Source organism: Bos javanicus, chromosome 23 (genome assembly GCF_032452875.1).
Source record: "Bos javanicus breed banteng chromosome 23, ARS-OSU_banteng_1.0, whole genome shotgun sequence".
In the NCBI taxonomy this organism is placed as follows: domain Eukaryota; kingdom Metazoa; phylum Chordata; class Mammalia; order Artiodactyla; family Bovidae; genus Bos; species Bos javanicus.
Window position 1 is genome coordinate 34,945,029 of NC_083890.1, and position 26,728 is coordinate 34,971,756.

General features: G+C 38.1%; 1 protein-coding gene and 1 non-coding gene across 2 annotated transcripts; one reads left to right on the top strand and one right to left on the bottom strand.

Annotated features, from left to right (window-relative positions):
- Positions 1–5,661: 5,661 nt before the first annotated feature.
- Positions 5,662–16,803, bottom strand: LOC133236608 (placental prolactin-related protein 4). The gene is made up of 5 exons (XM_061398729.1): positions 16,572–16,803; positions 10,832–11,013; positions 8,561–8,668; positions 6,608–6,787; positions 5,662–5,978 (listed from the first exon to the last, which is right to left on the bottom strand). The coding sequence occupies exons 1-5, from the start codon at positions 16,624–16,626 to the stop codon at positions 5,784–5,786; spliced, it is 720 nt and encodes a 239-aa protein (XP_061254713.1). The 5' UTR covers positions 16,627–16,803; the 3' UTR covers positions 5,662–5,783.
- LOC133237117 (U6 spliceosomal RNA) lies at positions 13,003–13,108 on the top strand. Its single transcript, XR_009733147.1, has one exon. It is a non-coding gene; the product is annotated as a U6 spliceosomal RNA (small nuclear RNA).
- Positions 16,804–26,728: the final 9,925 nt, after the last annotated feature.

The window sequence follows — 26,728 nt, forward strand, 5'->3', positions numbered from 1 at the left end:
GCACATTTGAAAAAAAATTATACTAGTTTATTTGTTTTCTTTATCCAAAATATATTTCTTTTCAAAACCTTTTCCTTAGATAGGTGTGTGTACATATATGTTTATATATATATAAATAAAATTCCATATAGTCAAAGCTATGGTTTTTCCAGTAGTCACGTATGGATGTGAGAGCTGGAGCATAAGGAAACTGAGCACTGAGGAACTGATCCTTTTGAACTGTGCTGTTGGAGAAGAATCTTTAGAGTCCCTTGCACTGCAAGGAGATCAAACCAGTCAATACTAAAGGAAATCAGCCCTGAATATTGAAAGGACTAATACTGAAGCTCCACCTGATGCAAAGAACTTTGCCACCTGATGCAAAGAACTGACTCATTGGAAAAGACCCTGATGCTGGGAAAGACTGAAGGCAGGATGAGAAGGAGATAGCAGAGGATGAGATGGTTGGATGGCATCACCAACTAGACGGACATGAGTTTAAGCAAGCTCCAGGAGATGGTGGAGGACATGGGAAACTGATGTGCTGTAGTCCATGGGGTCTCAAAGAGTGGATATGACTGAGTGATTGAACTTAACTGAAGGTATGCATATGTGTTCATGTATATAACATAATGATTATATGATCATTATACATAGGTCACATTGACAATTATGCTACTTCAGTTTCAGGTATATTATACATAGATATATTGACACATAATGTTATTCTGTTTTCAGGTGTACAATGTAATTATTTGATATATATTGCAAAATGATCACCACAATAAGTCTGCTGAACATCCATCACTAGAAATAGTTACGATTTTCTTCTTGTGATGAGAACTTTTATAATTTCTTAGCAGTGTTCAAATGGCAATAAGTATATTCTCTTTTTGACTTAGTGCAGTTAAATGAGACAAGTGGCTTTGAGTCTTAGAATAAAAGAATTATGTTGAAACAGTTGAGTTGAATCAATCTTTTCAGTGCCAACTCATATAGAGTTTTCTTGAAAAATCCATCCCCGATTAGGCCCACCTGGCTCCATCACACATGGTATGGTGTGCAGGCAGAGATCGGTGTTTAAGGCTTGTGCTATCTTTTCCACTTGTCCATGCATTTCCTTCTCCACATCTTTCAGTGCCTCATCCATCTCCTGTCTTCACCATCCAAACAGGTTATAATTACAGCAGAAGACGTCTAAGTAGATAGACTCACAATTGCTGCCCATTTGGCCGTTTTGAAAAGCGGCTGGGAAGGAGTCCTTCCAGTATTAGCATTTTATGTTCAGGGGATTAGAAAGCTTTTCAGTTTGAAGAGTCCATCAATACAAATATATCCCAGGAGTGAATACTGTCTATTTATTTGATTAGTGATTAGCTGATCATCTGCTGAGAGTAAGGCAATGAAGGGTTAGTAAACAAGGGAGGATTCAGGCAAAAGGAATGAGAAACTCTTGGAGAAAGTGGACACATGATTAAGGAAAACATTACCTCTATTTGGTTTAGGTTTTAGGTTTTGTTTAGACTGGCTCTGTATATGTATGGGTTGTTTCCATTTTATTTCCATTCATTCTCTATGCTTTACAATGTATGTCTTATTTAAGTGCTGAGAGTGACTAGTGAGTTACTGCTTGTTATCACTGGGTAGTCCTGCTTTGGTTCTGGTATTCCATAGGGTCTAGCAGAGGCTCCATAGAGTACTTATTTCTATTATTTGCTGCAAAGCCTTAACATTTGTTGGTTATTTCTTGTACTAAGATATGAAATACAGGAATATAGAGCTCAGGTGCTTTTGGATAAAACCTTAATTTATTTCCTCCTTTCACTCTGACTTTTCAGTCATTTATTTACCCAACTAGCCCCATATTGCTGGATGCCTTTTTTGGCTCTTCTGTCTGCCTCATTCCTTGCATGTGGTCAAGGTCTATTTCATTGCCTGTATCTCTCACATCCTTTGCTTCCTTTCACTTGGCAGAGCCCTCTTTGATTTTTAGTGTCATAATATTCCCAGCTCTTTCTGGTGTCTTTCTCTTTCTCTACCAGCTCCAACAGCCACAACTCCACAATCCACATTAAAGTTTCTCTTTTCAAATTCTGGACATACTGTTCTCTTGGACTAAACAATGTTCTTGGTTTCCTGTTGCTTTGTAGAATAAAGACAAACTCTCCTAATTGACATATATGTCCTTCTTAATGCATAATAATCCATACAAGTATTTCTCCATTCTAATCCTACAATAATATATACAGCATATCATGAGAGCATAATCATGAAGGATACAACATTTATGGTAAAATATGAACATTTCTCATGTTTTTGTCAGACTTGATTATTCACTGATACCTTATAATGCTATACATATTAATATCTCAGTTGCCTTGATCTAGGATGTCAGAGATCCTTACTTCATAAGACAATCCTAAATGAATTGACAGATATACTGTTTTCCTATTTTTCCACATCAATATCCCATCAACCATTCAAAACTCCATCATAAAGCCATCCCATTTGTATCACTCTCATGACACACTCAGATGGCTCCTAGCTTTACTTGAATCCACTGTAGCCCCGTGTTGGCATCACATCTTCTTCTTCTTCACTCTACCATGCCATATAGTAATTTATGTGTTTATATCACCCTCTCCTTCTCCACAACTTGAGGGCCTACTTCTGGAAAATAGAGATTTTTTTAAACTTCAGTTTAAGTCCTCATTGTATCCATGACATGTGATTTACTAATCTATAAGGTCAGTGAACTTCAAAGGTTCTTCATTTGTTTGTTTCCATTCAGTAAACACTGTTACTATTCTTGATATAGCAGGGCCATTTCTTCAAATGTAGTCTTGCATGGAAATCTGCAAAGAGGGAAAAATCAGCACTTTCTGGATGGCAAGGGAGTGGTTGTTAAATCCTGTCCAAATGTCCCCTCTTTGGCTATTCCTGACTGACTCTATAGAATATCTATGGCTCTGTTCAATATTGTCTGAAATCTACAGTATTCACCTTATATGTCACAGTCAAGCAAGGAGAGTGCTTTCAAAGTCACCACCTTTGTTGTTGATCTAAAGTCTTAAATTTATGCTTGAAGTAAATTTTATAAGAAACAATACATGAAGATGTGTGTGGTCTATTGGTGAATATATATTTCCTCCAATTGCATTGTCCCCCTTATTCCAAATTTCCACTCTAATAAATACCATCCTCTCTGCTGGAAATATCTAGACATTGAAGGAAAAATATTTAAGCAAGTAACACAATAGAATTAGATGTTTTTGGCAGTAAATGACTTAGAAAGTGCTTATAGGGTTTTTTCATGGTCTTTTGCCTTTTGAAAGAAGAAAGTGAAAATACAAGAAAGCTGACACTTTACATGCATGAAGGAGCCTAAGGAGGGATTGATAGATTGCTTTGGGGCAGAGTATTCTGTCATGTTCTGAAAGATTTGGGTCATCCCAGGTAGAGGCAGGAGCAGGACTAAGGCAAGAATAACCCTGCCTATGAGGGAAGAGGTTGGTTTTGCTGGACAGTGTTCCTGTATGTGGGTGAAAGGTGTCTTTGCCTAAAAGAAGGTAATTTGGCTGGATTCTGCCCTGAAGAGTTGCCAGGCTTTGTTCATCTCTAGAACAATGACCTTAATAACAACATAAGAATACTCCTAATATAAAGGACAATTTCAGAAAAAAGACGAGAGAAGAGAAAATGGAAATAAAAGGGAATATGAGATATTTGCCCTTAGGATCTTAAAAAAAAGCATATATATTTGGGTCCTTAAAAATAAAGTGTTCTAACAGCATTTCAACCTTCACTACCCAAGTTCTTGACTCATTTTCCCTTTAATGCTTTTCCTTCCTTCTGTCTTTCTCTTACTTCTCTCTTATTCATCCCCCTTTCCATTCTAACTTTTGATTTCCCATTTTCTGTTTACTAGGAATTACTGCTAAAGCCCTAAAGATGCTGCAAATCCAGCCCAGAACATCACTGACTTCTTAGGAGAGCCGATCAAGTGATTGGCCCTCATCCCATGTTGTTGAACAAGCTGGGTGTCCCTAATCCAGTCACACTGCTCCAGTCTCAGTAGAGACTCAGTCTATTTGGAGAATTTTATAATTCAGGGACCTACTAGGGCATGTTTGTAAGGGGAAATAATTAATGACTAGGATGGTTACTCTAAAAGGAAGAGAGAATGGCATCTCACTTCTCAGATAAATGTGTTTTTGAATCCAGTGTTCTGATCTCCTCGGTGTCTATGTGACCAGTTGGATAATCGTGCAGAGGCCTCAGGCAGTGGACAGATGCACACCAGTATATCTGCCATTCAATTGTTCAGAGTGTTTATGATACATGGATTACCTGTGGATCAGCTAGTAGGTAGCTGAATGTGGGCTGCTTAATTTTCTCCAGATGGTGCTTGCAGAGTGAGGGAAACAGAGAGGCTGTGGTGACTACTGCAGGTGGGGAGCTGTGGTTCCAGAACATTTCCCCTGATTAAAAAAGAAACTATGAAGTTGGGGATCCCCAACTTGTGAATGTCCTGGAAAATCACAAGGATACCCCACAAGGGAAACACTTGTCAGTCAGGGGGAATTTCAGATCAGTCCGTCTAGACCAAGAAAAGGCTTCAACAGCACCATGTAAGTCAGTGATGTCAGAACTTTCCCATCTTGTTACCATTTCCCCTGATCCAACCTGGCCCAAGGAATGAAGATCCAGAGAGGGAGAGATAAGGGACCTTGCAGAAATGGACATATCTGCATTTCCTGGTAGGTTCCCTGGGCCTCAGCAGGGGAGAGGGAAACATTGAATAGGCTGAATATGAGATGGAGCTGACGCTTGACTGACCTGGACTTGTGAAACCCAGAGTGAATATGGAATGGCTGCATGGTGATGCAGGAAATGAGGATGCAGTGGAGTGTGGGTGACGACAGCCACTGCAAGAGGATGAGCCAGTTCACCTTTGTATCTGCTATGGTCTCAGTCTTTGTGTCCCCCAGAAATTTCATATGATGAAATCCTGATTCTCATGGTTATGACATCCACAGGCGGAGCCTTTGTGAAGTGATGGAATTATAAGGATGGAGCCTCCTCAATGAGTTGAGTGCTTTTATATATAAGAGACCCACAGAGCTCCCGAGCCCTCCCCCATGTGAGGATACAGTAAGAAGTGTGTGACCAGAAAGAACCCTGCATGACCACGCTGTGGAAATCCATTTCCATTGTTTTTAAGCCTCTGATGTTTTGTTATAGTAACCCAGAAGGACTAAGACAGCATCCTAACAATTCTTAGATAGTTCAGTAAACCTCATGCTATTTATACAAAGGTGCGAAGCATTTATATTTTCTGGTGTAACACTGTGATTGTAACAGTTGGCTGACAGTTCGTGGCTGGCTTTCACAAAGAATCCTGAGAATTCAGTCTTCTTGGTAGCATGACCAGAATGATGAACAATTGTCTAATTCTTTGATTCTAATAACATGACCCAGAATAATTGGCTGTGATTCTTAAGTAATTTTTAATGGTCTTCTTTGTAATGCCAGCTTCTACTATTTGTGACTAATTTTAGTAGGAGCTTCATTCTCTCAATTGTAGGGGTAGATTTTTTTTTTTTTATTTTATATTAAATGAAAATAAGAAATGTTGACAAATTGCCGTCTTAGATTTTGACATCTCTACAGAGTTTGTGTTTATTTTTTTAAGAAGAGACCCATTTCACAGAGCATGCATTAAAAAGCTGTAAATTTCAAATAAGCTTGCTATGGGATAGATCATTATGACCGTCTCAGACCTGGATGGTATAGATGTGGATTTAACACTTCTTATAGATCAGTCGGCACGCCACGAACTTGGTGTAAATGTCAAGTTTACGAGTATCTCTGCGCAGGCAGAAGAACAGGCTATAAAATGCAGAATGACGCCTATCTTCATTGCTCGACAGTAGGGATCGGAGTCCAAACCAGTAAATGCGAGCGATGTACATCTTCCTCCTGGCTGTAAAAATAACCTGAATATCCAAAAGACGATGACTTCTTATGTGTTTTATTAGTATTTGTTTATCTTTGTTCCTTCTAATTATCAAATTAAGATCTGGGGAAGACATATAAATATAAAATTCTCTAGATATGGATTTGGAGCCAGCCTCTAAGAAAACTATTAGGAATCTAAAAAGCAGAAACATAACTCAAGTTTAGTTTTAACTTTCTCTTTGCTTCCTTCCCACTCTCATCCTTTGATTTGAGGAGAACAGAGAAAGAAGACAAGCGGAACTTGAATAGCAGATGTCATGGGATACTTTGAAGAAAATGCTGATCTTGGAAATTCTGTACTCTAGTTCTCTTACTCTTGAAAATATTTCAACCACCTGTGCCCAGGAAGAAGCAAGCTTTTGGTGGAATTGTATTCAGTGCAGGGAAGGCTGCACATGTCAAAAATTGCAGTGAAATTCTGATTCCTTTACAGTAGAATTTATCACTATGAATGACTAGGCTCCTGCTTTATGTAGTAGCAGTCTAGAATATAGAAGTCATGAATCTTTTTCTTACAAAATGAGATATTTCCAAACTCCTTACACGTTACAGAGGTCACCTCTTTCATCCATGAGCAAAGCATGAAAGCCCTCTGCAGGATGCTCACCTGGCTGAACGGCCTCTCTATGAGTGCTTGAAGTTCTTTTAGTTTTTTCACATTTTCTCTAGAGCTGGATAGGATAGTATTTGAGACTTCTTTCATACTCCGCAGGTCCGTGACTAGCTGATACAGAGGTCTTTGCCAGGAGTATAGTAACATGAGTATCCACATAATAAGGCCTTTACTCTAAGCAAGCATAAGAAACAGTCTCATTAAAATAATAATTCAGTGGTTTTGGTAACATGTGATCTTTGCTCAGAGCAGCTGACCTAAAAATCTCTTGGTTATTCCTATGTGCATGCAGAGATTTTTGAAGGTAGTAAAAGTTGCAAAAGGATAAAACGTAAGCTATTAGTTCACACTTTGTTGAATTATTAAAAGATAATATTATAAAACATATAATATCTATGTTATTTTACTAATATTTCTGATAAGTTCTAATTTATACCATGAAGAATTTTCTTTTTTCTTCTGAAATTCTACCACCACTCAGTGAGTTCTTTTATGTTTGTATATTTGCCTGAGAGAATCTAAGTATTTACTCAAGTCAGTATGTGCTGCAGTGCCTGACCCAGGAAAGAGGAATTCCACCTGTGCCCACATCATTGTCACCCAGTGATTCATTCGTATTAATGAATCAGATGAGTCATTCGTATTGATTTTTGATTGGTAATTTGTTTTATGACATTACAACAAAGAGACAATAAAGAAGACAAGACATTCCTAAACAGGCTTCTCTCCTCAGCTGATCCCAACACCAGCCCCCTGCTGATATCAGAACAGTCTGTTTTGTTGACATGTGTCCGAGCAGAAAATGGCACAGTGTTGTCTTTAGTAACAGCATCAGTGGGATTCACAGTGGAGGGTCCCCCCTAGTTCACTACTACTAGCAGAATTGAGCCTGAAAATCCCGGGGGCTGAAGATCTCTAGTTAATATGCCTGATTTCTTTACATCCATGAACCGTTTTAGTGGTAAAGAACAGAGAACTGAATAGGATTAAATATAGTCCTCAGCATGTTTATATGCTGAGTAAAATGTATGGCTATGTAGTAACTCTCAATAAAATTTAAATTTAAGCTTATTGAAAAATCCCTCCTCCTCTTCCTCTTTGATCTTTGTCCTTTACTTGATTATCCTCATTATTAATGAGCTTAACAGAGGAAAAGAATGCTGGTATCATTAAGAAGGTTGTAGAGAAAGAAGATAGTATTTTAAGAGGGGATGCATGTGAAAATATTTTAAATAATGTTAGGACGAAGGATAATGCAGGAAATCAGAAAGGAGAGACTATAATGATGAAAATTTGGAGCTGCCATAAATGATTGAGGCTTGATATGTAAACTGTGTTGTTCTCAGAACAGAGGCAATCGTTACGGCCATGAGAAGCAAAACAATGTTTTATAGGCCATTGTTGGGGAGACTTACAAATTAAGAATAAAAGGTGACAGAGGAGTCATTGAGAATGACGAATGAAGGTGGTGTCAGGGAAATAGAAGCAGAATAAGGAGATCCTTGAAAGGAAGACACGATGGCTCGGGTGGTGCAGTATAGGATCCCATGTAGGAGTCACTAGTAACAGGGAGTACTCAAAACTGGGGTGTGTTTCTTACATATTCATGAATTTTGCAATCTTTTATTTTACACATGGAGGTTCCCATTCATTTCCTGTTCTCGTACAGTATAATAGCTGCAATCCTGTGTCTAATGCATTGGTTGAAGTAAACTTGTCTGCATGGATGATTTATAGATCTGTTATTTATGTTGCTACTATAGATCTTTAGTCATTCCTTGATTTCGCTCATGCTTCATCAACTGCATAATATAATTTCTCTTCAATTGCTTACAGGCCTCCAACTTTTTCTGCGTGTACAGTTAACATTACCTCTAATAATCTGAAGCCTGGTAACCGACATACTGTCTCATTTGATACAGTAAAAAACCCAGGTAAAAGACTCACGTTCATCCGTCGGATGTGCTGCATATCTTCAGGGAGATGGAGGGAATTGGTGTGGCACTTGTCGGAGACATTGATAAAGTACTCTTTGCCCTGGGCATACTGTTCATCCTGAAAGTGATCAGACAATTAGTTAGGGTTGTTGGGCATTCAGTAGATGAACCTAAAACCACAACATTAACATGTTGATACATGTATAATTTTTTAATGGGGGGGGGCATCCCAAAATTTGCAAGTCATTATTTTCCTACTTTTTCTATACATTGTCTCTATAAAATTGATTTTACATCTAACTTCTCTAAGTTTAACCTTTTCCCTTCTCTGTTATATTATTATATATTGTTTATTTTTTAGTATTTGAACCAACTATAGTACATATGTACCGATATTTGGTGCTTCTCAGGTGATGGTAGTGGGAAAGAACATTCCTGCCAGTGCAGGAGATATAAGAGGACTCAGGTTTGATCCCTAGGTGTGGTGAATCCCTTGCAAGAGTGTACATCAGCATACTCCAGTATTCTTGCCTGGCCAATCCTATGGACAGAGGAGCCTGTTGGGCTACAGTCAGTAGGGTTGCAAAGAGTTGGACACAACTGAAGTGACTTAGAATGTATGCATGCACCTATATTTAACCATTTAGTCTCTTGTTTACTGTGGGTTAGAGCCAATATATTCCCTTATAAGGAGTTATAAGTTATGACTCTGACTTATCTCTGATCCTCACACCAAGAAGCTTAGTGTTCATTCCAGGTGCAGAATACAATGTTGTTTATGGGGACAAAATGGTACTGCAGAAAAACATGGCATAAAGTTATAGGAAATACTAAGCAATGGACTGAGAATAAGAGTAGAAAAATCTAGCTAACACATTGACAGAAAAACTAATCTTTGGCAAAAGTTATGAACATTTCAAGAGATTACTTGGAAGAGTTGGGAAAAAAAATGGACAGTCAAAAATGGAGGATGAAACAAAAATAGTGAGTAAAAAGAACTACGTGAATTTAACAGAAACCTTTAGTGCCACTTTTTATTAGCTGTCTGCTCTACTGTGTGCTCCTTGATTGACCTAAAAGAATTAACATACAATTTTCAAACACCTTCCTCAGAAAGAGAATAATTGTTTCCAATTGTAAACTACCCTTCTATTGTAGCTCAAAACCTATTTACTGCAAATCTTAAAACAATAATTTGTAGCATTAAAAAAAACTACCAGTATTCGTTTTTGTGACCGGGATTCAGCTTTGTTTAACATGCTCCATCCACCCAGTTCACTGCAGAGCAGTTCTCATTTATTGGCTATTTACTCTGAGCCTGGAGAAGAAAGCTCAGAGAGACACTGAAGGACCAGAAAATCAACATGCTTCCTTTTCCCCAGTCCCACCTAAAAGTGTTTTATGTCAGGTAGTATTGTGGACTGAATCTGTGTTCTTCAACTTCATGTGTTAGAGCCCTAACTGCCAAAGTGCTGTGTTTTGAAATGGACTGTAGCCCACCAGACTCCTCTGTCCATGGGAGTTCTCAGGCAAGAATACTGGAGTGGCTTGCTGTTCCCTCTTCCAGGGAATCTTCTAGACCCAGGGATAGAAACCAGGTCTCTCACATTATGGGCAGATGCTTTACCATCTGAGCCACCAGCGAAACCCATTAACGTTAAATGAGGTCATAGGGTGGAAAACTGATCCAACAGGTTTAGTGTTTTCATGAAGCAAAACAGCAGAGAATTTTCTCTTTTCTCTGTACATCTCTGTGTCTTTTCCTCTGTCTCTCTTCCCCACCCCACCCTGTGTGAGGACACAGGGAGAAGCCAGCCTGGGAAGAAAGCGTTCTTACCAGAACCTCACCTTGCTGGTACCCTGATCTTGGACTTGTAGACCCCAGAACTGTGAGGAAATAAATTTCTGTTGTTTATTCCACTGAGTCTATTGTATTCTTTTATGGCATTCCTAGCCTACAAATACAAAATCATTTATTTTGGAAAATAAAAACCAAAATGAATGAAAGGAAATTGAAAAAGTTATTGCACTTCTTAGGAATCTTTGAGATTTCATAAAACTGAACCTTTCTTCGATTTCCACATCTTATGAGCTGATAGCTTCTTTGACCTAGAGAGGGTGTTATTTGAAGTTTGGCTGATGCAGCCTTCTTATTGAAAGGATGATATAGCCCAGTCACTTACGCGAAGGTTCCTTCTAGGAGCCTGGCGGGCTACTATCCATGGGGTCAGAAAAGTCAGACACGACTTAACAACTAAACTACCACCACCACAGTACTTACAAAATCAGTGAACATTTTCACGGAGTGGTTATACATGCCGGTGGACAGAACGGAGGCATGGACAAACAGGTCTATAAGGGAGGCCCGGCAGACGTCATCCCCGTCAGGACAGAGGGACGGGCATAAGATGCCTTGGCACAAGAGCAGATTTGACATGACCAGCAGCAGGAGCAGGCAGGACCCTGTTTAAATAAAAACATGTGCCATTTTGAGATGATATAGTCACCTGAGATTATCAAATCCATCCTGTGGAGGGAAGGCTTCTCTTTCCCTGTTGCTCTGAGCAAGAGTTGGTGCTGTAGTAGTTGGGGTGGGGAAGGAGCGCTTTCTGTGTAAATTTAGATGGATGATGATATTGTACAGATAGAGAGTTGGAGAAGTAGGTTACTCCCTGCATTTTTGTATTGCTCCCAGAAGTACTTCTGTGCTCTGCAAACATTTGGAACTTAATTCTGAACCAGATTGCTTAGGCCATTCTTTTAAGACAGTTTAATACTGGGACTCTGCAGACTTTCAGCAGCGAGGCCTCTAGGAGTTTATGATTTTTTCACTCTACATTGTCTAATGCTTGCATTTTAGACACTGAAATGACAAGAAAAGTCCAGTTGATCTGTGTGGTTTACCATCACGCTGGGATAAGAGTAAACACGTGACTGACTGATCTCTGCTATTGACTAAAAAGAGAATACTAAGAGAAAAAGGATACTGTACCTTGGATCTGCTCACTCACCTAAAAACCCCATGCATGTCTTTGATACTTTCACAAGAGCTTTAGAACATCTTAAAATTTGTGTTTCACAGGAACCCTGTGAGATAGCCTTAATCTTCACTATGATCACCAAGTTATATCAATTAAGATACAATGACTTAGAGAGGGCAAGTAATTTTCCCCAGGTCCCATTAGAAGCAGATGCAGGTGAGTGGGCACCAGTACACTCCTCTGTTGACTTCTGATGTCACATCACACATGCCTGTGGCTCTCGGTCTGCATGTGTGTAACCAGGACCACATTGGGAGCTGTGATGACTCTGCTTAAAGAGAAAAATATTTTGTCTTTGACTGCAAAACAGCAGTGGCCTTAGAACATTGGTTTTATCCACTGTTCTGCTCTGTCTATAAAACACTCACTGTTATAGTCTTTGACAATTATCAGTGTGGGGGCCTGGTTCTCCTGGCTAGCCTTTCTTCTAGGCACCTTGACAGCTCTTCTACTTTTATGCATCCTTAATCTTCTCATTATGTTTGTTTCTTCGAGAAAATAGCAAATAAATCTCCAAATGGTAATACAAGAATATTACCTGGTCAGCACCCTAGACAACATCACTGGCTCTGCAAACAAGGCCTGCCCTTTCCTGACTTTGACTTTTTAGGGACAAATTTACGTGTCTGGTTGGGAGTACATCCTGACAACTCATGGGGCTTAGTTTTTGAACCTTCTCCAAACATCTCCTCTTTGATAGTAGAACTAGACCTTCATGCTTCCACGATGTATTGTAATATTTCAGAAATTATTCCTGGCCCTACCTTTGGCCAACAGAAGCATAAAATCATAGACTCTTGCAAGCGTGATTTTAATATTACTTTTCCTGTGCGTCCTTTGTAAGTAATATAATTTAAGACTCAAGTGAGCAAGAATTGAGTTTGGACAAGAGAAATGATAAAATAGAGATTTTATCCTCTTGAATGAGATCTGAACATGATTCTTTTTCCAATTTACCAGAAGAGTAGTAATTTAATTAAGGATAAGATATCAGCATTTACTAGGTTTCTCTACTCTTTGTTAGTTTAAAGGGGCATGGTATCTAAGAATAAACTGGTCATTTAAAATTATGTGATGAAAATAAAAGAAGTGGTTCTCAAAAAGGAGACATAAAAGTTGGAGAAATTTGGGACTGTCTCTCTCATCAACTAAAGAGCTTATTGTGACAGGCAAGGAGGATAATAGGTTGTATGAACACAGATGTATTTGTGTGCATATATTTCTGTGCATGTTACATGTGTTATGCATAAATATATGCTTAATTCCTACATGGAATTTTGGAACTTATAAAATTCAATTCTATAAGGGGTAGTAAATATAGCAGAATACCCTAATTCCTAATGTAATTGATCATTTATTGGTAGATGACTAACTATATGATTTCCTTTTCTGTTAAAATGTTAGATATGTCATTGCTTTGGTAGCACATATATGAAAAAATTGGAATAATAATGAGAAGATTAGCATGGCCCCTGCCCAAGGATGAAACACAAATTTGTGAAGCATTCCATGTTTTTTTGTACCAACTTCAAGGGTTGGGATGGGAAGGAAGGTGGGAAGGAGGTTCAAGGGCAAGGGGACATAGGTATACCTATGGCTGATTCATGCTATTGTTTGGCCAAAAGCAGTACAGTATTGTAAAGCAATTTTCCTTCAACTAACATCTATAAATTTAATTATTAAAACTGTTACTGGGGATCATATAACAGGTTCAGATATCCACTGTATGACTAAAGAGGATCTGACTGGAAACTGATGGTGTCAATTATCATTGGTTAGTGATTCATTAACTTTATAGTTGAGAGAAAAGTAAACTCACAAACACTATTGTCTTGATTCAGTGTCATAGCAAGCTATAATCCTTGTCTGCATTCACTTTTCGGTGGTACGGTGCCCAAACTTTGAAACTGAGGCTGTTCCCAGAAGCACACAGTCGTGAGTCCTGCCCAGGGATTTTGTTCCTGATGCTGGAGGCTTCTGTTCGCTGGTCACTAAGGCCGAAATTTTCTCTGCTGAGCATTCTCTGGGTCTATCACATGCACAAGTCTTTATATTTTGGTTTTCTAATTTGATTCTCTTATTCTTTTGATCAGTCTACCAAGTCCCTTTACGATTTATTTTCAGACCCTTTTATGCTTTGATCTTTCTGATGCTCATTAGTGAATTTGCTTCCATGTCTATCTCTCTGAGTAGTTTTCAGCATCTACATAAACCCTACCCTATTCTCTTACTGTCTGGATTTTGGCGTTTAGCATCAGCATATTTTCATGAACTTCATTTTCCTTCCGGTGCGGTTTCTGGTATACAGCTTAAGCTGGTTGGCTCTCATCTGGCTTGTTCGTGTTGTCTCCAAACAATTAGAGAACTCTTCTTTCTTTCTAGGTAATACTCCCCTTGTTTTGATACCATTGCTAACTTTCTGTGATTTCACTTCCTGCCTCATAAGCTTTGTCTTTCTCAATCTACTGTAACTTGAGTACTATGTGCCTCTATGTTGGTATTACTATTTTAAATCAATATCAACCTAGTATAGCAGAGAATTAAAGGGAAGAAAATTACAGTAGTATTAGTAATAATGCATTCCCCCAAATTATAATTAAGTAATGCTCCCAGTTTTAAATGACTTTCTATCCATGTATTGTTGAGGTCTCCTACTCATTTTTCCTTACTAGGTGTTTCAATTTTGAAATATATCATCAAAACAGAAAATTAATAAGGAAACATAAGCCTAAAAGGAAATATTAGAGCAAACAGACCTAATTGATATCTTCAGCACATTCTATCCAAATGCAGAAGAGTACACTTTCTTCTCAAGTACACATGGAACATTTTCCTCACAAATCAAACCTCAGTAAATTTAAGGAAACTGAAATTATATCATGCATTTTCTCTGACCACACTAGAGATGATATCAATTATATGGGGAAAAAAACTTTAAAGAACACAAATACATGGAGATTAAGCAACACATTTCTTAATCATGAACAGGTTACTGAAGAACTAAGGGAAATCAGAACATTCCTAGAAACAAAGAACACTGAAAATATGATGATCTAAAACCTAGAGGATGCAACAACAGCAGTTCTAAGAGGGAAGTTTATAGTAATGCAAATCCTCCCTCAAGAATCACATTGGATGGACCACCTAACTTTACATATCTTTCACTGTTTTTAAATTTCTCTTACCAATGTCTTAAAGGTTTTGATAAAATCTTTCGACACCTTTTTTGAGTTTATTTCTTATTGTTTTATCTTTTTGTGATGCAATAGTAAATGGATTGTTTTCTTTATTCCACTTTCTGATAGTTTGTTGTTGATATACACGTCGACAACTGAGTTTCGTATATTGGAATATAGTAAACATGATGTATGCTCCATCTTTAAAGAATAGACATTTTCCCACAGATAAGACATATAGATGATCAAGAGGTATATGACAAGATGCTCAGCATCACTAATAAGCAAAGGAAATGCAGATCAAAAGCACAACAGGTATCACCTCATACCTGTTTGAATGGCTAGTACCAAAAGGTAAGAAATGACAAATGTTATTGAGGATGTGGAGAAAAAGGAGTGGTTATGCACTGTTGGTAGGGATGTACACTGGTCTCCCATGGAAACATACTGTGGAGGTTCCTCAAGAAACTTAGAAGAGAACTGTTATGTGATGCATTATCCCACTTCTGGATATATAGTCAAAGGAAATGAAATCATTGTCTCAAAGAGAGATCTGTATTCCCATGTTTACTGAAGCATTATTCACAGTAGCCTTGGTATAGGCACAACCTGAGTATCTTTTGACAGGTAAATGGATTAAAACAATGTGATGTGACATATATAGGTAAATATTATTTAGCCATTAGAAAAAGAAAGAAATCCTTCCATTTGTGGCCACATAGGTATAACTGGAGGGCATTACACTAAGTGAACTAAGTCAGAGAAAGACAAATTCCGTATGATCTCAATTATAAGGAATCTCAAAAAAAAAAAAAAAAAAGATGGAACTCAGAGTAGAAAAAATGATTGCCAAAGACTGGAGGGTAGGGGAAATAGGGAGAGATTTTTAAAGGTTACACACTTTCATATATAAAAAATTAATAAGATCTGAAGATATAACTTTGAGCTTCATGATATAATCATGGGATCAAATTATGTATTTGAGCAAGCTCTGGGAATTGGTTATGGATAGGGAAGCCTGTGTTGCTGCAGTCCATGGGGTCACAAAGAGAGGGACATGAATGAGCAACTGAACTGAACAGGGCTCTAATATATAGCATGGTTAATGTAACTATAAGATAGTGTTGTATTTTTGCAATTGTCTGAGAGAGTGGACATCATTGAGCAGCATCACCAACTAGATGGACATGAGTTTGAGTAAGCTCTGGGAGTCAAGGATGTACAGGGAAGCCTGGTGTGCTGCAGTCCATGGGGTCTCAAAGAGTTGGACACGGCTGAATGACTGACTCAAATGAAGGGAGTGGAACTTACCTGTGTTCTCCTCAAAAAGCAAAAGTTAAATGTGTGTGGTGATGACAGTGTTACTTAATAGAAAAGGAAACTCGTTTCTAATCCATGCACAAATGGGGGTGGACAAGATGACGGAGGGGTAGGTGGAAGTGGGATACACCTCTCTCCACCGATGCATCAAGAACATCTAAAGATGCAGCAGTTCTCACAGAAGACCAGGTGAATCCTGGCAGGACTCTCTGACTACTGAAAAGGAACATCCGGATCCATACAGAACTTGGTAGGACAAAGGAAAGAAGGGACAAGGAGGAAGGGGAAAGAAGGAGGAGAGCAAGTGGAACAGCTTGCACCTGGGGGTGAAGGGGCTGAAGCACTGGGGAGAAATCCCCGCATCCATGGCCATCTACTGGGACAGGGGAGGCATTTGAAGCAGTTGGGGAGTGAGCTAACTAATCTGTGACAGTCTGAACAGAGTAAGAACCACATAGACAAGCCATGCTGCAGCCTTTCATACCTCGGACAAGGTTGTAAGTCCACTGGTGTCCACGGAAGCTGGGAGCTGGAGCCATGGGGATTGAGGAATGATCCCAGGGTGAGGACTCCTGTTGACTGTGGGGAGTCAGCCAGATGGGATGGGATGGAGAAAATCTGCTGCATGGAATGCTTCTTAAGGAAAGCCATTAGGCCATAAAGGTAGGCTTCTACTGCCTGTGGAGTAGAGCTATCTCTTTCTCCATGCTGGTACCTGTAGGTTGAGCAATAGAGAAAGACTTCAGTGAGGGTGGTCCTTGAGTGCCTGATGCACTAATCAATGGAGAATTTTAAATGTCTATCTATATACCCGACCCAACCCTATTCTCTGTCTAAATTTTGGGTTTTAGCATCGTAATGTTTTTATGAAATTAAATAACTTCTAGTAGAGTTTCTGATTTACAAATTAAGCTAATTCCTCACATCTGGCGTGTTCTTGGTGTTTCAAGAAACTTTGAGAACCTTCCTTCCTCTCAAAGCAATACTGCCCTTTACTTTACTACCATTGCTGACTTCCCATACTTTCACTTCTTGCCTAATATATTCTGTCTTCTATACTCACTATAAATTTAGCAGTAGGTGTCTGTATGTTGGTATCAATATTTATAATAAATTATAACCTGATGCAGTAGAAAATCAAAAGGAATACACTTACAACAACAATAATAAATTGCCCCCAAACTATAATGCATTAATGCTCCCATTTAAAACTTATTTTCTATCTATATATTATTGGGGTCCCTTAACTCATTTTCCTTACTAGGTGGCTCAATTTTGAAATGAAATGTAGAAAACAATAGATTGGTAAACTCTGGAAATTACCTTCCTTTTGATATACCTCATTAGTAAGTATGCAAATATTAGTATTTTTTCCAGTGGGGCTGTTCTTAGTATACTTTATAGCTCACTATGGGGTGATTCCTATTGATAGAAGATTGTACACTGTGAACTGTAATTGTCAAACAAGTAAGTGGAGATGAAAGAAAGTAATGTCAGGAAAGCACAGGCTTTTGTTGATCTAGAAGGAAAACCTTGCTGTGTCTCTCATCTACAGTCTAATCTTCAGATTTATTGAAACTCTTACTTTTCTTATGCTCCATTAAAAATTTAGATTATTTGGGGTTTTTGCACTTGGGTTGTATGTCTCATGTATTTTTGGATATTAAGCACTTATCAAATATATGATTGGGAAATATCTGCTGTCAATCTGTAAATTGCCATTTGATTTTGCTGATGTTCCTTTGTTTGGAGTTTGATGTGGTCCCACTAGTCCGTTTTTGCATTTGTTGCCTTTGCTCTTGGTGTGAAACCCAAAAACTCGTTGCAAAGACTGATGGCAAGAAGATTACCTCGATGTCTTCTTCTAGGAGTTTAATTGCTTTAAGTCTTATGTTCAACTTTTTAATCCCTTTTTAGTAGATTTTTGTGTATGGTAAAAGATGGGCACAGTTTCATTTTTTCACAGGACTATCCAGTTTTCCCAGTGCCATTTTGTAAAGCTTGTCCTTTCCCCACTGGATATTCTTGGCTCCGTTTTCATAAGCTAACCGACAATATACGGATGTGCCTTTCTTTCCGGCTTCGCTGTTCTGCTCTGTTGATCTATGTGTCTGTGTTTGTGCCAGAAGCAAATCATTCTGTTTTGATTACTATAGCTTTCTAATACAATTTGAAACCAGCAACCCTAGTCTTGAACTTTGTTCTTCTTTCTCAAGATCACTTTTATCTTAGGTGTTTTGTGATTTAATACAGCAGAACAGACCAAGAAGAGATGTAAAAAATAAACAGAACTATACAAAAAAATATCTTAATGACCCAGATAATCACAATGGTGTAGTTTCTCACTCAGAACCAGAAATTCTTGAATGTTAACTCCAGTGGGTCTTAAAAAGCACTGCTGCCAACAAAGCTTGTGGAAGTGATAAAATGCCAGCAAAGCTATTTAAAATCCTGAAAGATGATGCTTTAAAGTGCTCCATTCAATATGTCAGAAATTTTGGAAAAGCCAGCAGTGGCCAGAGGACAGGAAGAGGTCAATCCTCATCCCAATTCCCAAGAAGGACAGTATTAAAGAATGTCCAAGCCACTGAACAGGTGCACTCATCTCCAGTGCTCATAAGATTATGCTCAAAATCCTCCAGGCTAGGCTTCAGTATTATGTGAACCTAGAACTCCCAGATGTTCAAGGTGGGTTTAGAAAAGGCAGAGGAACCAGAGATCAAATTGGCAACATTTGCTGTAACATAGTAATGCCAAGGGAATTCCAGAAAAACATCTGCTTCATTGACCTCACCAGACTATGTGGAATCACAACAAAGTGGAAAATTCTTAAGGAGATGGGAATACCAGTTGAACCTTACCTGACTTCTGAGAAACCTGTATGCAGTTCAAAAAGTAACAGTTAGAGGCAGACAAGGAACAATAAACTGATTCAAAATGAGTGAAGGAGTCCGTCAAGGCTGAATACTGTCACCCTGCTGATTTAACTTATATGCAGAGCATGTCATGCGAAATATTGGACTGGATGAGTCCTAAAGGCTGGAATCAAGATTACTGGGAGAAATATTAACAACCTCAGATATGTGAATGATACCACTCTAATGGCAGAAAGTGAAGAGGAACTAAAAAGCCTCTGATGAGGGTGAAAGAGGAGAGTGAAAAAGCTGGCTTGAAACTCAATATCAAAAAAGCTAAGATCATGGCATCTGGCCCCATCACTTACATGCAAATAGAAGGGGAAAAGGTGGAAGCAGTGACAGATTTCCTCTTCCTGGGCTCTAAAATCACTGTGGATGGTGACTGCAGCCATGAAATTAAAGACGATTGCTTCTTGGCAGGAAAGCTCTGACAAACCTAGACAGTGTGTTAAAAGCAAAGACATCACTTTGCCGACAGAGGTCTGTATAGTCAAGGCTATGCTCTTTCCAGTAGTCATGTACACATGTAAGAGCTGGGCAGACAATAAAGAAGGCAGAGTGCTGAAGAACTGATGTTTTCGAACTGTGCTGGTGTAGAAGACTCTTGAGAGTCCCTGGGCACCAAGAAGATCAAACCAGTCAACCTTAAAGGAAATCAACCCCAAATACTCTTCGGAAGGACTGATGCTGAAGCTGAATCTCCAATACCTTGGCCACCTAATGTGAATAGCTGACTCATTGGAAAAGACCCTGATGCTGGGAAAGATTGAAGGGAGAAGAAAAAGAGGGTGACAGAGGATGAGATGGTTGGATGGCATCACCAATTCAATGGGCACGAACTTGGGCAAATTCTAGGAGATGGTAAGGGACAGGGAAGTCTGGGGATCTGAGTCTGTGAAGTCACAGAGAGTCAGACAGGACCTGGCAACTGAACAACAACAACAGTTTTATACATTTTGTAGAATTTTTTTTTTTCTGTTTTGTGAAAAATGCCTTGGAATTTCGAGAGAGACTGCAGTGAATATGAAGATAGCTGTAGGTAGTATGGATGTATTAAAATATTAATTCTTCCAATCAATAAATATGAAATATGTCCCTCTTGTGTCTTTTAAATATTTCTTTCATGAGTGTCTTGAATGTTTTCATTCATAGATCTTTCAACACTTTGTTTAAGTTTATTTATAAGTATTTTATTTTTTTGATGCAATTGTAAATGGGATTGTTTGTATTTCTGTAATGTGTTTTGGTGTATGGATAGGTAATCGAGTTTTATATATTCGAATACGGTGTACAAAATGCATGCTGTTTTTTAAAGAATAGACAATTTCCCCCCCCCAAATAAGACAGTTTTTTATCTGTATCTTTCAAAACTCTGAAATCCCCTGGGTATATACCAGGAGAAATCTATAATTCCTTAGTCCTTGGCTTCCTATCAGCACCAGAGAGCTTTCAGTATGGATAAGGCTTTGGGTTACATTAGACAAGTCAGTCTCCTCATTGGGTGTCATGGTCTAAATGCTTGTGTTCTCTCAAAATTCATATGTTGAAAACCTAATAACCAAAGCCACGATTTTAGATGGTGGGACCATTTGAAAATAATGAGTTCATGAGTTCAGAACCCACATGCAGGTAGAGCCCACATGAATGGGATTAGAACTCTTGTGAAAGAGGCCTGAAATACTTGTTCATCCCTGCTATTTAGGGATATGTCCTGGAAGAGGCCCTCACTCACTCAACCATGCTGGCACCCTGATCTTGGACTTCTAGCCTCCAGAACTGTGATAAATAACATGGTTTATAAACTACCCAGCCTCTGGCATTTTGTAATAGCAGCCTGCATGCACTAAAACTCTGGACATGATTAACTGGGAAAAAAGAAAATTGTCAATCTTGTTTTCCCTTCCTAGGTCATGAATGTGGAACAGGTAGCATAGATATTCCAGTGGCACGTGGTAACATAAACCATAGAATTGTACATTTCTTTCAAATTGTAGTTCTGTGACATGCTTACCTGGGAAGATATTTTCTTAGATGTAATTAACATTTAAACCAATAGATGGTGGATTTTATGCAATTAGTTGAGGGTGTTAAGAGCAAAGATAGAGGTTTCCCAAACTAAAAGCAATTCAGCCTAAAGACTGCACTATTACTGGTAACCCAATCTCCAGCATGTCAGCCCAAAGATGAAGCAACTGAACCCTAAGGCCTGTCGCTGGGCTCTCATCAGAATCCCAACATAACTGCTCTTTGACTTAGTAAACTTATCTTCACTTCTCTAGGCCTTGGTTTTCTCAACTAAACAAGGAAATTAGAGTAGAAAATCCTTTACATTTCCTAGATTATGCAAATCTCTGTATAAAACATGATCTCAAAGTGAAGTTTTACTTTTTTTCCTGAAAAGAAAATTATCAATTGGTCGTGCAGCATCCGTGTTTGGATCTCTTCTACTTCTAATTATCTGCTCTATCTCACAGTGTATTTTTCTAGCTTAGCTTTAGGAAAAATTCCTTGATAGAAATAATTACTTGATTGTTAGGGAATACTATTTTTATCTTTGGTCTTTCATTGAAAAGCAGGAGTTGTAGTTAAGCACAATACTGAGAGAAAACTGTTTCTAAATATCAGTATGTCACCTTGAGGAATTTTGCTATGCACAGTTGCTCATTTGAGTCTAACACTTTATGACTCCATGGTCTGATGACCCCGCAGCCCACCAGGCTCCTCTGTCCATGGGAATTCTCTAGGCAAGAATACTAGAGTTGTTTGACATGCCCTCTTCCAGTGATCTTCCTGACTAGGGATGGAATCCAGGTCTCCTGTACTGCAGGCGGACTCTTTACTGTCTGAGCCCACAGTTTCTAATAAAATGAGTCTTGACGTATACAGAAGATGCGTGATTTGTCTACTTTTGTTTCTTGCAACAGTGGTTTTTTTCCAGTTAACATATCAGTCCCATTTCCATTCACCTGAAAGCTATCTAGAATGCAAGTTCTTTCTGAAAAAAATAAATAAATAAATAAATAACACAAAAAGAACTTCCATCTGGAATAGCGGTTAAGATTTTGTCCAGTTGTCAGTTTTTTCAAAATACCAGAGTCTGAGTATTTGCTTTTAATTGTAATATTTACCTCAAAAGGAACAAATAAGCTGGTCTGTGAAAAATACCAGTTTCTGCCATGGTTGATACTCAGTAAATAGTAAGTTCAGGGTAGTTGGTGCAGCCTTTGTAAACCCAAGAGAACTGAATTAAAGCAGTGGGGATTGGTGTTGTTCAGATAATTAACTATAAGACAGAATGTGGTCAGTGAGATAAAAATGGAAAGAATGAAATTAGGAAGCCATAAGGAGGAAGATGATACTTTCATCAGGGAAAAGTAGGTAACAATTCATCAAGGAGGTGGATTTCTTTTGTTACCTTTGAAGAGAGAGTAGGTGTTTGTGTACAATGTAAGAATATTTGATTTGTAGACTCTCCTTAAAGTATTTTCATCTGTCATGATCAGAAAGTACAGCTAAGAAACTGAACTCCTCTAGTGAAGCTGAGAATCCTATGGTAAAAAGTAGACTCAAGCAGCAGGTTCAGAGCATTGTCTCTAGTTCTGTCCTATTCAGCCTTTTAGTCAGTGACTCGATTATCACAGTATCTTAGGACATGAAACTGTGAGGGCTAGTGTATGTGGAATAAAAGACCTTTGTAAATTAGGACTTAAATTTTAATAGAAAAACAGAAATGAGGTAAATTTCAAAGTTAAATGCTGTACCACAATTGGGACACGTGTCGAGAGGGAAAAGCACAGAATGCCCTAAGTCCACATAAAAGGAGACCTGAGCTGTGTCGGAGTCAGGAAAGACTGTTGTATGGAAGTGGTTTTTACTGAGAGCCGAAAGATGTCGAGGAGGTAATCATGTAAGAGAGGGAGGGTGTTTCAGGGGGAAGAAGGCACTTATAAAGAGCTCTAGCCATATGTGAGAATATAGAGTGAGAAGAACACACATGCTAGGATTGAGCCTTTACAGAATTTAATTGACTTGGTAAAACTTATGCTAACTGGACAATGAATACAAGGTGGAATATGATCACCTCTGTGAAAGAGATAAGAATCAAGTTTTGCAGAGCATAGGAGATATTTCCATTTACCAGGTAATTCAGTAAAGATTCACTTAAACCTAGGAAACCTGGTTTCTATTGCTACTTTTGCATTGAGTTTTATAAGTTTAGATAAGTGACATAATCATTCTGGGTTTACTTATATATCCTTAATATGGGAGGATTGTCTAGATAATTTCCAAGGTTTCTTCCTTTTCTAAATGTCCAGTGAATCCCACTGGTTATTATCTGGAATTAAAAAAAAAAAAAACTTTTACATACCAAGTGTAATATCTGAAATACCTACAAAATTATATAAAAAGCATTGAAATTCTTGCTTATTTTCTTTTTTCAGTTTTTTTAAAATGTATTTTCAGATAAAATGGCAAGATATTTAAAGTATACATGACAATTTAAATAGGTATACATTACTAATGGATTCCCTCATTGATTTAATTAACATATCTATTAATATCACCTCACATATTTACCTTTCAAGATCTTTTTGGTGAGGAATTTTAAGTTTTACTCTCTTATATGTGTGACTTCAATCATGTCAAACTCCTTGTGACCCCATGGACTATATAGCCTGCCAGGCTCCTCTGTCCATGGGGATTCTCCAGGGAAGAATGTTAAGGTGGGTTGTCATGCCCTCCTCCAGGGGATCTTCCTGAACCAGGGATTCTACTCTTTTTTCCTTATGTAATGTCCTTGTATTCCTTTGTCTTTCGAAATTTTCTTTAATCTAAAATCTACTTTATCTCACATTAGCATATGCTTTTATCCTTTTATTATCCAAATATCCATGTGATTATTTAGTTTCTTGGGCTTTCCTGGTGGCTCAGATGGTAAGGAATCCACTTGCCTTGTGAAGAGTTGGGAACATCCCCTGGAGGAGGACATGGGAATCCGTATTCTTGCCTGGAGAATTCTATGGACAGAGGAACCTGGTGGGCTACAGTCCATGGGGTCACACAGAGTCAGGCACAGCTTAGCAACTAAACCATCATCTGGTGTTCCTTCACATGTATTCCTTGGGAGGAACAGCCCTACTCAGGCTGCCTTCTGACACTAGGCTGGAGGTCAGGAATGCTGGGCCTGGCTTGTCCTCTCTTAGGTGCTGCTGTGTTGCTCTTCCATTCTTCAGGCCCTAATCTAGTTCACCTTCTTCTTGCCAAATATACAAGGTCTCCTTTAGTGGTCTCTTTTTATTTCCAGAACAGAGAGAGGAGTGGGCACAAAGAGATCAAGGCCATCTTGTCTGAACCAGAAGCCCAAGGTGTGTTTATAACCTAGGGAAGAGATTTTATGGAGGGAAGTTGAGGAGCAAAGTGAAAAGGAGTCCACAGTAGGCTGGAGATGAAAGTCTTGGAGTCCCCTTCTTTAGACGTCATCAGAAGCTGAGAAAGTATTTTTTCTAGGTGATATGTATATTCATCTCTGAGTGAGTACACTTTCTGTTTCAGCAAACTGTAAGTCTTCTGATTGTTTTCATTAATTTTCTTTACAAATGCATATATATGATGATATCCATGTGACATTTTATTCATTCTTCTAGGCCATTGCTCCACCTTTATTATGACTTGAGATTTAAACCCTGAAAAAAAGATATCTATTGTAGAGTTTGGATTACTTACTAGTAGATGAATTGACGGAATAACAAAAGAACTAAAGGTGATTACTTAATTGAGCTCACACAATTTTATATATGCATATGAAGAGAGTTATTCACATATAATTGTATTCTTGGCCCCTTGTGGTATTCTGAGAACTTTGATTGAAACTATATGTAAAAGAAATTACTTTATTATGATAGTTAACTCGTATAAACATGTGTGTACATTCAGAATCCATTAGTCCAGTGGCCATAAAGATGAGTGTCCTCATCCCCTGGGGAAGAAAATGTTAGTATTTCCATTTCCATTTATTTTTATCTCACTGTCATTTAATTTATATTTTGTATATATTTGTTAAATGTCATAATATATTAGAATAGCAATGCATATATAATATTTTTACATAATATAATTAGGTCACTGACACTGTGTTGAAAAATGGAAAAAAATTTGGAGATTAGCTATTCAGGAAACAGAAAATTATCAAAATTTGCTGCATAAAATGTTACTTAATTTGGGGGAGTTTACCAACAATTTTTTATGAAACCAGTTCAACTGAAGAGAGGCAGAATGTTCAGAACATCCATGTTTACATGAGTTTGCATAGAGCCTCAGAGATGGAAACAATTTTGAAGTTGGGTAGAAGACCAAGAGACCTGCCTGGACAGGGGAAAACTTGACTCTTGAATGAAAAAAAGCATGTTTGCTCCCCTCAGTGTGGTCTAAGTTGTATTTTTTTAAATCACCTCCTTTTCTTCACCTTTATTCCCTAAACCCCATCCTCTGCTTTACTAATTCTTTCCCAATAGTACAGATCACCTGTTAAGATACCATATAATGTACTTGGATTCATGTTTATTGCAGATTATTTGAAGATAATGTTTTAGACCAAATATGATTGCCAACATGCACGTTTGAAAAAAAAAAAAGAAAACTATACAAGTTGATTTGTTTTCTTTATCCAAAATATAATTATATTCCTTTTCAAAAACTGTTCCTTACATAGGTGTGAGTACATATATGTTTATATATATAAATAAATTTCCATCTAGTCAAACCTATGGTTTTCCCAGTAATCAGTATGGATGTGAGAGCTGGATCATAAGGAAACTGAGGACTGAGAAATTGATTCTTTTGAACTGCGATGTTGGAGAAGACTCTTGATAGTCCCTTGGACTGCAAGGAGAGCAAACCAGTCAATACTAAAGGAAATCGGCCTTGAATATTCATTGAAAGGATTGATACTGAAGCTGGAAATCCAATATTTTGGCCACGTGATGCAAAGAACTCACTCATTGGCAAAGACCATGATGCTGGGAAAGATTGATGGCAGGAGGAGAAGGAGAAGGCAGAGGATGAAATAATTGGATGGCATCACCAACTCCATGGACATGAGTTTAAGCAAGCTCCAGGAGATGGTGAAGGACAGGGGAGCCTGATGTGCTGCAGTCTGTGGGGTCTCAAAGAGTTGGATATGACTGAGTGACTGAACTTAACTGAAGGTATACATATGTGTTATGTATATATCATAATGATTATATGATCATTATACATAGGTCACATTGACAAATATGCTATTTCAGTTTCAGTTATCATTATACATAAATAATATTGACATATAATGTTATTTTGGTTTCAGGTGTACAACATAATTGTTTGAAATATATTGCAAAATGATCACCTCAATAAGTCTGGTGAAAATCTGTTACTAGAAATAGTTATAATTTTCTTCTTGCAATGAGAACTTTTATAATCTCTTAGCAGTGTTCAAATAGGCAATGAGTATATTCCCTTTTTGAATTAGTGCAGTTAAATGAGACAAGTGGCTTTGAGTCTTAGAATCAAAGAATAATGTTGAAACAGTTGAGTTGAATCAAATTTCTCAGTGCCAACTCACATAGAGCTTTCTTGACAAATCCATTCCTGATTAAACCCACCTGGCTCCATCACACATGGTATGGTGTGCAGGCATAGATCGGTGTTTAAGGCTTGTGCTATCTTTTCCACTTGTCCATGCATT